This window comes from Stigmatopora argus, chromosome 2 (assembly GCF_051989625.1).
Source record: "Stigmatopora argus isolate UIUO_Sarg chromosome 2, RoL_Sarg_1.0, whole genome shotgun sequence".
Classification (NCBI taxonomy): domain Eukaryota; kingdom Metazoa; phylum Chordata; class Actinopteri; order Syngnathiformes; family Syngnathidae; genus Stigmatopora; species Stigmatopora argus.
The window spans coordinates 18,342,330-18,356,087 of NC_135388.1; the positions used below are offsets into that span (position 1 = coordinate 18,342,330).

The following is a 13,758-nucleotide window of genomic DNA, read 5'->3' on the forward strand; positions in this document are numbered from 1 at the left end:
AAAAAGATGATAACCTTAATTTAAATTTGCACTTGCAAGCATTGACAGAAGAAAGAGACCATAGAAAAATTATCCCTATTTCTTACATGTTGAAGATTCTGTCTAACAGTGTGTATACACAGAACAAACAAGGGGAACAGCATGTCAATTTATGCCCCCTCAGGCACTATCAAAGTCATAATAAGGAACAGACGGCACCTATGTTAGTGAATTACTCAATTCCCAGAGAGATTGTGAAGTTTGATACGGAGTTGTAAAGAAGGATAAAAGCAGATTTTCTATTGGACTTTGATGCAGCCATTCTGATGGAACTGGGGTAAAAGAGGTTAGAGATCCCTACACAACATCGGGTTGAGTATGACTGTCTGACGCACCATTACTACTCAGTGTTGTGCCTGAAATTTAAAAAAATAGTAAACACGTCTTGCAAACTAATCTATATTTTCGAATACTATGGCATTGTGACAATTGTGTTTATTTGGGTAACAAATGGCGGAGTTTGGATAAGCAGTACAGAAAATGAATGTTACACTAAATAAACATCCAGGGAAAGCAAAGGGTAAAATAACTAACCTTTTTATTTCATTAGACAACTCAACTTGCATAACATCTTCAAAATGTACAACATCATTCAAAACAATGTCTCTCTGAGATAAATATTACCTGAACAATGGATTTTAGTAAAATGTGGCTCATTATTTCTTACCTAGGTCTACAATGTCTTGTGTGTCTTGTGTCTGTCTTGCTACTGCCACCAAGAAATTTTCCGAATACGGGAAATATATTTACTGGTTTCAGAAGTTCTTAACGAAAGCAGATGCAAACAATGATACAGTTACATATTCAAATAGAAAACATAGTCCAACTTGCATCGGAGCAGTTTTTGGTTGAAATGCAAATTCGCAGGTAAAATGTTAAGACTTTTATAAAGTATATTATATTATTATATATAGTATATTATATACAAATATATAGTTTACAGGGATAACATCATATATATGAGCTGATTAATTGACTGCCGTATTTTTTGGAGTATAAGTCGAAGGTTTTTTTTATAATTTGGGTGCGACATACTCAGGTGTGATTTATACTCCAAAATATACGGTAATTGCAAAAATAATCTTTGAACCGTCCACTATCAACATAATAGTTTGTGGCAGCACAACAAACAGTTCTTTTAATTTTCTAAATTAATTGTGAAATGCACGGAACTAATACTTGTTCTTTGATAGTAGATTAGTTGTTCTACATTTTGCACTGCCCTGATCAGGGATTTCTATTACTTTTGTTTTTATTCTATGTGAAGCTAAGGTATTTGAAGTGGAATTAAGAACTATAGCTTTATAATTATTGCATAAAAAATATTTATCTTTAAGAAGTTGTTTTGCTGATCTGAGTTCAGATATTTTATAATTTATATTTTACTCTGATTATTCAGCAGAGATCGTAGCTAGACTTGTTGAAAAAATCATAAGGTTGAGATAATTTCATTTAAATCAAAGAAGGAAATTAAGATGCATGCCTTTGTTCTATATGCATTAATATCGGATCGGAATTTGGCATTGGCTTAGACATTATTCAAAAAAAAGTAAAACATTAAATAACCGTAAGTTTCACTAGAAGGCATAGAAAAGGGAAAAATGACCATTCAGTCTATCACTATTGTCCAGTAATAAAGCTGCTGTTCCCTAGATTGCATACACTTAATTAACCCTGTAAGTCATCAAACAAAAAATTAAAAGTCTAGAAATAACATGAATTATTTTTTGTCAGATTCCTGAGATAATGAGTGTCTGCCAGCATTAGAAAGGAAAATATTCAGCTGTCAGCCAACCCAACAGGAGGGTGGTCAGAGAAATGTCTTTCTCTTCCAGTTGGAAGCACAAAATTACGTTCCAAACTGTTATCTTGCCATGTCCATCTCAACTGTGACATGTTTCCATGGCAACAAAACTGCCTAACACCAGAGTCCATAAGAGCTCCCCCTCTGCTAAATTGCTCCAGACGTCAATGACTGCTGACAAATAAGAGGCACACTATGAGCCTTTGCAGCCTGGGTTGGGCAATATGCAACCTACTACAGTGGTACCTCTACATTCGAGCTTAATTCGTTCCGGGACTGAGCTCGTATGTCGATCTTCTCGTAACTCGAACAAACGTTTCCCATTGAAATTAACTAAAAACAAATTAATTCGTTCCAACCTTCTGAAAAAACACCAAAAACAGGATATTGGATTGAAAAAAATGTTTTATTTCTTCTAATTCGCCCTCTATTAACAAAGTATCTTTCCACGATAACGCACTCGTAACGTAACAAACAAATTTAAATTAACTTGGATTAATTTATACAGACACACTCAAACATACGTTTAATGTAACTTTACACAAAACTGAATTCTAATTTTGTTTTAATTTTTTTTACCTTCATTTTCCGGGTTAGCTGTTTGCCACGCCTCCACCCTCATGTTCGCTATCGATGAACTGTTTGCTGTTGTATTCCCTTCAAAATATTCTGAAAATGATGCACACAAATGTCCTCACAATAGGTTAACGCATGACCACTTGCCAACGAGAAGTAGTCTTGAATCGCGGGAGCTAACAGGCTAAGGAAGGAATAACACTGAAAAAAATGCAACAGCTCAGCCTACCCACGTATTGATTTTGGGTAATGAAGTTTTATTTTGAGAAAGGGTGCCATTGGCTATCGGTGTTGTGTGCACGAGTATACTTCATTACCCAGAAAGCCCTCTTTTTGCCCGCGCATGCGCGTTGTGCGTTTTCTGGTCCATGTGTAGGAGAAACTCATGTGAAGAAATCGTTCAGTGCTCGTAGATATCTGTTATACACGAAAAAGATGCGGCAAAAAAGAGCTTTCTCGCATCTCGAAATTTTTCTCGTATCTAGAGCAAATTATTTGCTCGAAATTTTCCTCGTATCTTGAGGATCCCGTAGGAGGAGCTGCTCGTATGTAGAGGTACCACTGTATTAATATGCAAGTAGGGTGTATTTACTTGCTTAGATTGGTAGCTAAAATGCATGTCATAGGTCTTCTGAAACATCAAATTGACACATTTGTTTTTCTGTTATATATTGTTAAATAGGGCGGCCCGGTGACCGAATTCTTAGGGTGTCGGCCCTGCAATTGGCTGGCCACCAATTAAGAGTGTCCCCTGCCTGGTGCCCACAGTTAGCAGGAATTTCCTCTGAAACTCCCCCAATCGCCAAGATGTTGCAATGTCAAGGTCTCTACAACCGGTTTTTGGTACTTACATACCTGTCAACCTGGGCCAATTCCTCCCCGTATTAATGATTGGAATTCCCCGTATTAAGCAATAGAAAACCGTACAAATGCAACACGGCACATATTTACTCACATAGGGTGCACTTAAAAGTGTTATGGTCGCGCCGCGTTGTCGTGACGCGACCGTGAATGTATTCGGACCCAAGCGCTATGACTCATAGCTGCTTAAATAACGAAACAGGAAATGATTTAATCATTTCCTGTTTCGTGTGAAAGGGGAATGCGTGTGCGCATATCATGCTTAAAGCATGACAATATTAGCAGTTGACGATGACGTTTTCGTCTGCTACCAGTGACCGAGACGATCCGGATTAGAGCCGAAATGCATAAAACGAGATCCGTTTTACAAAAAACGTACTTAAAAAAAATCCCGTACAAAAGTTGTTATACGGCGTACACAATTTGAAATGATCAAAAAACGTATAAAATACGGGAAAAACGTATAAGTTGACAGGTATGTACTTAAACTTTTGGTTAATGTGTCATTTGGATATTCGGAGCACCACTCACTTCACACAGCAGAAAATAAAAACCCAGAAATTACAACGTGTGTACGTAAAAAAAAAATGAGAAAAAGAAAATAACTGTCCCTTCATAATTGGGGATTCAACTGACACCTTGAATCATAATAGAATTGAATAGATGGAAAGATTGCTATCGATTCTCATCCCCGGGGTGAATTCTTATCATGGCAGAGGAGACAAGAGAACAGGTATGAGAGCAAAGCAGAAGACCTGTATCATTAGGGATTAACCTAGCCACAGGCTCTACAAATAGACTGTCTCCTCCTATAAGCTGCCAGAGCACAGACGCTTATTTGTATTGCCATGTTGCTACTGGAGAGAAGACAGTTCAAAGAAGCACAGGCGGGCCCAGACTCCTTTGAAACTCAATTAAATACAACAGGGCACCTTTGAGAGCCTGGTAATGTTACACCCATGAACTTTGTATTGTTAGTAAGAATTCACACAGCATTTAAAAAAAGCAGTCCCAATGGCAAAATGATTTGTTTCAATTGTTATAATCATGTTACCATACTTATATATTTACGTTGTGCAGCAATCACAATCAAAGTTGACACATTTGTTTTTCTGTTATTTATCAACTTCACAAAGACATTCATTCATTCGTTTTCTGAACGGCTTATCCTCACCAGGGTCGCGGGGGGTGCTGGAGCCTATCCCAGCTGACTGAGCACCAGGCAGGAGTCACCCTGAATTGGTGGGAATTGCAGGGAATGAGACGGTCATGCTTCACAAAGACATGATAATATACTAATAAGATGAATAAATAAATATATATATATATATATATATATATATATATATATATATATATATATATATATATATATATATATATTTATATATATATTTATATATATATTTATATATATATATATATATATATATATATATATATAGATTTTGTACTACTACAAAACAACTTACATGACTTCTTGACTCTCAGTTATTTCCACATATCTTAATTCTCATCTTAGCGTAAAACAGTAAATAATAGGAATATGTACATATACAGTAAGTTAAAATACAGTGGTATCTCTACTTACGAATGCTTCTACATTGAAAGACAGATTAAGATACCCGTTGACATGCAAACAAGATCCACGTCACGAAATCCCCCAAAACGGCAATACATTTCCTGTATCCGTTATTTTATTGTCTACTGTTGCGGTAACATTGCGTCCTGTTTGACATACTCCCTACATTCCGCTGGCCTCCCATTGGCTGTCTATTCTTTATTTTTTTTATTTTTTAGTTTTAAGAGTGTGGGTAAAGCTTTATATTATATTTACTGGTGCAAATGAAATGAAGAAGCTTGCCCTTTTATCCATCCATGACTGATATTGCAAGGCAATTTGGCCATATAAAGATGGAAATTAGCCGTCGGCTACAATCTTACATATTTACATTCATTAACATGAATATATGTTCATTAATATGTGCGGTCCCTTATTACATAAATCAAACTCATACTCAATAACCCACCTACCATCGCTAGGGTATTGAAGCAGAAAGAAGGATAAAAAGCGACGACTCCTTTGCATGGCCTTTCTGTACTGAACGACGTAATGGAGACACTGTTCCTCCTTTGGAATTCTATTTAATACAAAGTTGTTTTGAATTTATAATTTGAAGTTGTTTAGATGTGTGTCTATGTGCATATGTTTGTGTGCTTTGTCTCTTGCCTAACATTAGCTTCCTCCAGACACTTATGCGGCTGCATGAATAGAAAATATTTTTGCATTCTTGTTATTCATTTTAATAAATTATTTTATTATTTTCTCTCATATTTGTGTTTCGCACATCTTTCGTACAAAATTGGGACAGTGATCATTTTAAAAGTATTGAGTTGTTAGGTTTTTTGAGGACTGTAGAACGAATTAGAGAATTTACATATAAAGTACTGCTCTGCTTATGAAAAATCCATGTTATGAAATAAGTTTGGAAACAATTAATTTCATAAGTAGTGGTATGACTATATTGTAAAATTGACATACATTTGTGTACTGTATAATGAGTTTTATATATTGTAGTAACTTTCAGTTCTGAATGTCAAAAAAAAAGGAAATTACCATACATTTAGGTGTTAGTAACCCATACTAAGCACCCTTCCTCTACTGCATTATTGCAGATGTACAAAACATTTACCTAAATCCTTTGTCAATGAAACCCCTCATCCTCACTAAAACCTCCAAAAACTAAATCCAGCTTTTTTTCCCTCATTTCTATGGTCAACAAAAACTCCTGTCATGTGAAAACATGTTCAATTTTCACGGAATTTACAACTCCAGTTAAGGGAAAGAGCAAACATTCATGTTTTGGGGATGTGGGAGGAAAGCGGAGTACCCAGAGAAAACCAAACGCAGGCATGGGGAGACTGTGCTAACTCCACACAGAAACGTGCAGTAACCACCTGGGATTGGACCCTTGATTTCAGAACTGTGAGGTACACGTGGTAACCACTCGTCCGTGCTACCCTGAACTAAATGTGCCGTTCCAAAAATGATTGAGGAGCAAAAAACTTGTTCTGATTAAAGTCAAATACAGTTGCGATGAGCAAAGAGGGGAAACTATGATTGAAATTGGAAATCATATTTTTTGGGCAATAAAGGATTGTTTAAGGCTCCGACGTAAATCAAATCCTCGCACAAAACTTCAATTGAAAAACTCAAAATAAACTAGCTTTTGCACTGACGCTGTGCACATGTGCATGAATAAAATAAAGAAACACATTTTTGTTTATTTTCTTCTTTTTCCATCAATTAGCTTAGGTTCCTTCTTTTTTATTTCACAGTCATTGCCATACGATAACTATTGCTGCCATATATTGTGATATCATATGGCTGATTCACCCACAAAAGGTTGGTGTTTGACCTTGGAAGTTTAACTGTACTGTATACTATTTGTGTTTGCGTTATGTTCACTGCAAAGTGTTTTGTGATGGCAAAATGATGATATGATATTTTGTAGCAATCACAAAAGCCTTGACATTTAAATTAATGGTCAGAATACATTTCAATGTGGTTTTGTGTTTGGTCCATCTGCTATTTTAATCCTAAAGAAAGCTCTACATGGGATTTGCACCACTCAGCCACAACAGATAAGTTTCTTATCAGCATGCAACAAAACAATCCCCTTTAGACTTTCATGGATAAGCTCTCATTTCAAGAACCCTGTTGATTTTCTAATCATTAAATATAAATGCAAAGGAAACAAAAAAACAGTGCAAATTAAAGCAGTTATCGTATTTCTAAACTTGAATGATGCAGATGATGAAACACTAATGCTTCAATTATAACCAGTAAAACATACATCGCCTACAGCAGGGAGGAAATAAGTGACTAATTTATAAGGGAATGAATCATAACATCAAATTTTTAGGATATTCTTTGTTAGATTTAAATTCCTGGACCAAGTACTTAGCTGGGATTACGTTGTATTATCGAAAATAATATTAAAGAGGAGTACTTGTGTTATCATTAACTGTTTTTAGGTTCCCACAACAAAATGTTGATGTTTTTGAGATAGTATGCTGAAATAATAAAAAACAGCTGGTACAAACAAGAACCCAAAAACTTTCATGGGAAGTGGTGACTCTTTAACAACACAGTTCATTCAGATAGGAAGAAGGATTGCCTCTTGACTTGCTGCACTATTTGCCTGATTGAAGAATATTCATACACATTATACAGGTTTTTTTTTCTTTGTATGGGAGAAACCAACTGAAAAGATTTTCTGTCCTATTCTGTAGATCCCTCAACCACAAAAGCTAGTGGAAACACACCAGGGTAATGTCTATAAATAGACGAAAAAGCAGATCAATACCTGCTAGAAAGGTTCCAACTCTTATCTGGGTGTTTTCAAGCAGAGGTGAAAGAAGTACTAACACCATGTATCAAAATAGAAATGGAGGGACGTGTGTAAAATGAAAACACCTGGGCAATGTAGGCAGTTACTCTTGAGGGGGAGAAAAAAAAAGAAAAGAAAAAAATTTGATCATCTTACATTTTGCATTGCGATACCTTACTGTAGCGTTGTTAGCATAAGAAACCAAAAATGCTCTCACCAAACTATGTAATCACAGAATTGTTTACCTGGTGGAGAATAAATAACGTTGATTATTTGGGGCCAAAAACATGTATAAATATTTTAGATTACACATTCAGTGCCAAATGCATCCATATTTTTACATCAATGACAAGTTTCTGAAGCAGCTCTACTGTGAATTTCAAGCTCGTAGAAACCATGGGTCAAAGTGGCGGCCCGGGGGCCAAATCTGGCCCGCCGCATGATTTTGTGTGGCCCGGGAAAGTAAATCATGAGTGCCGACTTTCTGTTTTAGGATCAAGTTAAAGAGAAGAGTATAGATGTATATTACATTTCCTGATTTTCCCCCTTTTAAATCAATAATTGTAATTTTTTAATCTTTTTTTTCAGTTTTTAGTTCAAAAATCATTTTGTAAAATCTAAAAATATATTTAAAAAAAATCTAAAATAAACATTGTTTTAGATCTATAAAAAACAGAATATTCAGGGCTTTTAATCCAGTTCTTTTAATCCATTTATTTAAAAAAAATCTAAATATTATTTCTAAAATGGTCCGGCCCATATTAAACCGAGTTGACGTTAATGCAGGCCGCGAACCAACCCGAGTCTGACACCCTTGTTGTAGACATTGTGAATGAGACAATCTCACCGAGCGAGTGCATCAAAGCATGCACCATTATTTGTATTACACAAGACCAATTTCATCCCACCCAAACATTAAAATGAATGAGAAGAAAATGAGGCCATCGAAAGTAGGTCTAATTTGAAGTATGTTACACTCACAAAGAAAATGTATACATCTGTCAGTGCATGTTTTGAGGTACCGAGAAGAGGTATGTGTGCAACATCAACATGACAAAGAGTATAACTAAAGAGTAAAACAGTTTGACAATTCACAGTCGGTCGCCAAATACAGAGCCCAGCGAATTACTACCGGCACATTTGACGGGCATTGGGGTGAATTAAGTCACTTTGTGAGTATTAATTTTTCACAATTATTTTGCAAGCAGTGATTCCCAACTTTTGTTTTGCCTGCTTGTTAGAATGCAACCACAGTTCTTATTTTAGAGTCACGATAGCAAAAATAAAATAACGAAATCAAAGTCTTTCATATTTCACACCCATGAACTTGCTTATTTTCTACTTCTGATTACTAATGAACAGTAAAAGCCAAACTTTTTTTCATGGCAAAAAAAGGGAATCTTCTCTTTTATTTGGTATATTTGGAGTACAAGTCTCAAACTGAAGAAGTGCTCTAAGCAACCAAATTCAATGCATTGCCATATTTGGAAGAGTGAGTGTTCCCTTCCCTTATTCCCCAAAATGTCCCAATTCCTTATCTTTTAATCGCATGACATAACTACTCTGCATATTTGAGTTGAATAGGCTCGTTCTTGAACAAGTTATCGCAAAATTCCTTTTCTGATCTTTGTGACTTTTAACCGGTAATGAAGTCAAAGGTCACACAGGTCAGAAAAAAATGAATCACTTCTTCCGTTTCATATTACAAACATATCCTTCAAGTTTGATCACAATCCTTTTATTCATTCTTGAGTTATCTTTAACAAAACAAGAGACAAAACCACAAAACCACAGATTTGCAAAACTGAATACAGTAATATGCAGGCAGACGTGGGTTCGATTCCCACAGCGACGGTATGATTGGGAGTGCAGATGGTCATTTGTCTCTTTGTGTGCCCTACGACTGACTGGCGACCAGTCTAAGGTGTAGTCTGCCTTTCACCTGAAGACATCTGGGTTAGGCTCCAGCATCCCCCGCAACCTTTTCAAGGATGGGCGGTAAGGAAGATGAATGAATGAATAAAATTTTGTTTAAAAAAGTTCCCCAGAAAAAAATCTGCGATGTAGTGAAGCAGCTATAACCGAAGCATGAAGTAGCGAGGTGTCTCTGTATGTATATGTATGTATGTATATGTATGTATATATATATATATATACACATATATATATATATATATATATATATATATATATATATATATATATATATATACATATATATATATATATAGATATATATATATATATATATATATATATATATACATACATATACATATACATACAGAGACACCTCGCTACTTCATGCTTCGGTTATAGCTGTTTCACTATGCAATAACAAAAGACAATATTTTGTGAGACTTTGGGGTCTCCTTCCTCGGATTGCATCTTTTTTTAATTACTTGAATTGAATGACGGCGACCCGGCGATTAAGTGGTTGCGCATGGGGCTCACATACCTGTCAACTTATACGTTTTTCCCGTATTTTATACGTTTTTTTAATCATTTCAAATTGTGTACGCCGTATAACAACTTTTGTACGGGATTTTTTTAAGTACGTTTTTTGTAAAACGGATCTCGTTTTACGCATTTCGGCTCTAATCCGGATCGTCTCGGTCACTGGTAGCAGACGAAAACGTCATCGTCAACTGCTAATATTGTCATGCTTTAAGCATGATATGCGCAGACGCATTCCCCTTTCACACGAAACAGGAAATGATTAAATCATTTCCTGTTTCGTTATTTAAGCAGCTATGAGTCATAGCGCTTGGGTCCGAATACATTCACGGTCGCGTCACGACATCGCGGCGCGACCATAACACTTTTACGTGCACCCTATGTGAGTAAATATGTGCCGCGTTGCATTTGTACGGTTTTCTATTGCTTAATACGGGGAATTCCAATCATTAATACGGGGAGGAATTGGCCCAGGTTGACAGGTATGGGCTCACAGTTCTGGGGTTGAGGGTTTGATCCCAAGTGGGTCCTTACTGCATCGAGTTTGCATGGTCTCCCTGGGCTTGTGTGGGTTTTCTCCAGGTACTCCAGTGTCCTCCCACATCCTCAAAACATGCTTGGTGGGCAGGGTGGACACTAAAAATTGCCCCTAGGCATGCGTGTGTGCATGAATGGTTGTCCGTCTCCTTGTGCCCTGCAATTAGGCTGACAACCAATTCAAGGTGTCCCCCACCTGGTGACTGAAGTCAGCTGGGATAGGCTCCAGCACCCCCCACGACCCTTGGGAAGATAAGTAGTTCAGAAAATGAATGAATGTATTGAATGAGTTAAATAAGAACATGGCAGCGTTCCATCACCATTGTTACTCCCTTGCTCACATTCTACCAAGTGGCTACTCATCTATGGCGTTAGATTGCTGCCACAAGTACACCACAAGTCCATAAGCGTAATGTGAAATACCGCAAGCGAAAAACATGTTCCATAAAAGTAACGTGAAATACTGCGACCGTAAAACTTGTTCCATAAGCGTAATGTGAAATACCACAAGCATAAAACGTGTTTGAAACATACGCTTGTGATGCACACTTCACTCATACTTGCGACTCAATTCATGTTACAAGTCGGCCAGTCTCAACCTATCAGGAGTCAGCATGCAGGAGAAATTCGGATTGAGTGCTAACTGTCCAATCATCTTCTAAGTAAGCACAACCATGGCGTCCGGAAGGTCATGAGTCGCTTCCGGGTTTGACGCTTCTTGTATTTAACATTGAGCTTACGGAATTGGTGCAAAAATCTTACGCCATTCACATTCCTGCTTCTTCCACCGAATAAGACCCCAAAAGTTTAATCGATCAAAACATCATCGGTGATTGTTAATAAGCGAGAACAATAATGAATCTGTTTGAACCTGCAGAATGAAACATTCTACTAATTCACTGTCATTGACAGTAGAAGACGTCCAGTTCACAGGAACTCACAGATCAACCATTCAACATCACCCCATCAAAGCCTGCCATTGACGTCTTGAGACGTCCAATCCACTTTGAATGGGGAGTCTGATTGTACTGAAATGGATAGAGCAATGTTTTGATGGAAATCGCTATGGCTTTTTCTTTGGCGACAACTATATCCGGTTTATTGGGTCAAGCTGTGCATGTCAAAATGTTTTTTTTTTAGATCAATATTTTTAGTATCCAATAAAACAGTGCATCTGATCATAATGAAATCTGAATCCTGATCAGCGTCAAAATATCTTGTCTATGTAAACATAGCCAGTGTGGTCACTTCCCCCTCAAATAAAATACAGTAAGGGAGCACCTGTGCTATGCAAATTCAGAATCAAGAGTGTATGAGGACAATTTTAAGTCAGACACCCCATCCCTTTTGACTGGGAGGGTCTGTCAGCGATCATTCAATGGCTTCCAGTTGAAACGCGATCACCCAATGCGAGGGATTCCAGTTTCAATTGATTTGACGTCGGTCACCGTCAAAAATGGCTCGCCTAACGGTACAGAAGGCGCCAAAGCCAGGCGTTTATCATCAACAGGTTAAGTGAGCGTCAGAGATGACCTGGAACTGTCGTAAAACTACGACCCGAATCGCTCGAGTAAATGAAGGATGATAAGGAGGTGGGTCTCTTATTGGTGGCGAGCCGCTCGCAGACACCCACGGATCCGCTGTCATGTTGGAGCTCAGCGTGACAGTCTGACAGTCGAGACCGATCACTCGTTTTCCTCCACCAGGTGCATTTTCAAGTGACTTTCAAACGGGAAGTGAACCGACAATGCGACTTGACGTCCATGCTCGTCCATCGCTCAATTTGGGGTTCCGTCCAGTGGAGCCAGGAACCAGGAGCCAACAGCCAGGAGCCAGGAGCCAACCCCGCAAGTCTCCATACCAACATAAACATGCTCGCTCGTGCACTTCGTAAAGTTGCATGACTGTTTGCGGCGTTTACGTCATCTGCGCGCACATTTCGGATCGCGGACCTTTAAACCGGCAGAGCCACGCGTGACTTGACAAGTCAAGACTCGGCAACGGCGGAAAACGAGCAGGGTTCCAAGCTGCGCCTTACCTTCAGTTCCGCACTCTCCGCCATCTTGTATTTCTCTGCGCAGGCGCGCTGAGGTACCTCGATGGCGGGCACGCGCACCGCGCTTCGGAACGCGCAACCAGCCTCAAAATTATGATTAAAAACGCACATTCCTCTCCAATCTTGTGTTTTTTTTAAACACGTGATTATCACTTCTATCTTTAACTTGTCTATTTCACTTGAACTCAGTCTCCCATGGACAACAACAGACGTCCAATTCATTTAAGATGGGAGGGTTGGCTGTGAGTGTTTCTTTCAAAGTAGATGTCCCATCAATTTTAACTAGGACAGGTTGGCAGCGAATGAATCCCAGTCGAAATAAAGAGGAAGTCTAGCATCGTCAGTTTAACTGTCGAATGATTGCTTCCAGCATTTCCCACCTAAAGCGGATTGGATGTCTAGTGACGTCAATGGTAGCCAATGATTTGATAACGTAGAAAAGAGTTTGTTTGTTTGTTTGAATTTTCCCTTTAACACAATAATTTTGTTGTGTTTGCATGAAAAAGAATGACAACAATCGTCGAGCACGTTTTTGAACATATACATTGTATAACACATTTAATTAAGACCGTGTCATATTGATATTGCATCTAATTTGCAAATATTACATCGACATCACCACTCAAGAAACAATCAAACAATTTCGGGGTAGAATTTGTATTACTACAGGACTTTTTAAAAGTCATTTTTACAGCCACTAGAGGACGCCCAAGTACTTCAAATGAATTAACATTAAACAAAAGAATTGTTGCATTAAAACAAACACTGTTCTTGCGTAATTTTGGGGTCCTGCTCAAAATCTGATATAGTTGTCACTTTGTTTACCTTTTTTTCGGAAGTTATGTTATCTAGGAAAACTTCCTAGATAAATGAAAATCAGTCAAATATTGACCAGCTAATACAAATGAGTAAAAAAGTTAGTCAAGTATTGTATGAAAATATATAAAGAATCCTTATATAATAGCACAAATATTTGAAAAAATAAAATATGAAATAAAAAGTGATGCAGAACCGGGGGTAAAACTCAAGAAACA

At 37.6% G+C, this 13,758-nt stretch overlaps 1 protein-coding gene across 2 annotated transcripts in view; it reads right to left on the bottom strand.

Moving 5' to 3' along the window:
* The window catches only part of LOC144070701 (E3 SUMO-protein ligase PIAS1-like), a 50,178-nt gene extending 37,420 nt beyond the window's left edge, over positions 1 to 12,758 (bottom strand). The window contains exon 1 of one of the 2 annotated variants that reach the window (XM_077595132.1): positions 12,707 to 12,758. In XM_077595132.1, the coding sequence (XP_077451258.1) occupies positions 12,707 to 12,730 (24 nt within the window). In that variant the 5' untranslated portion in view covers positions 12,731 to 12,758. Of the gene's footprint in view, positions 1 to 12,620; positions 12,683 to 12,706 lie in introns of those variants that run through there. The other variant, XM_077595133.1, reaches the window with a different exon arrangement.
* Between the last annotated feature and the right edge of the window lie 1,000 nt (positions 12,759 to 13,758).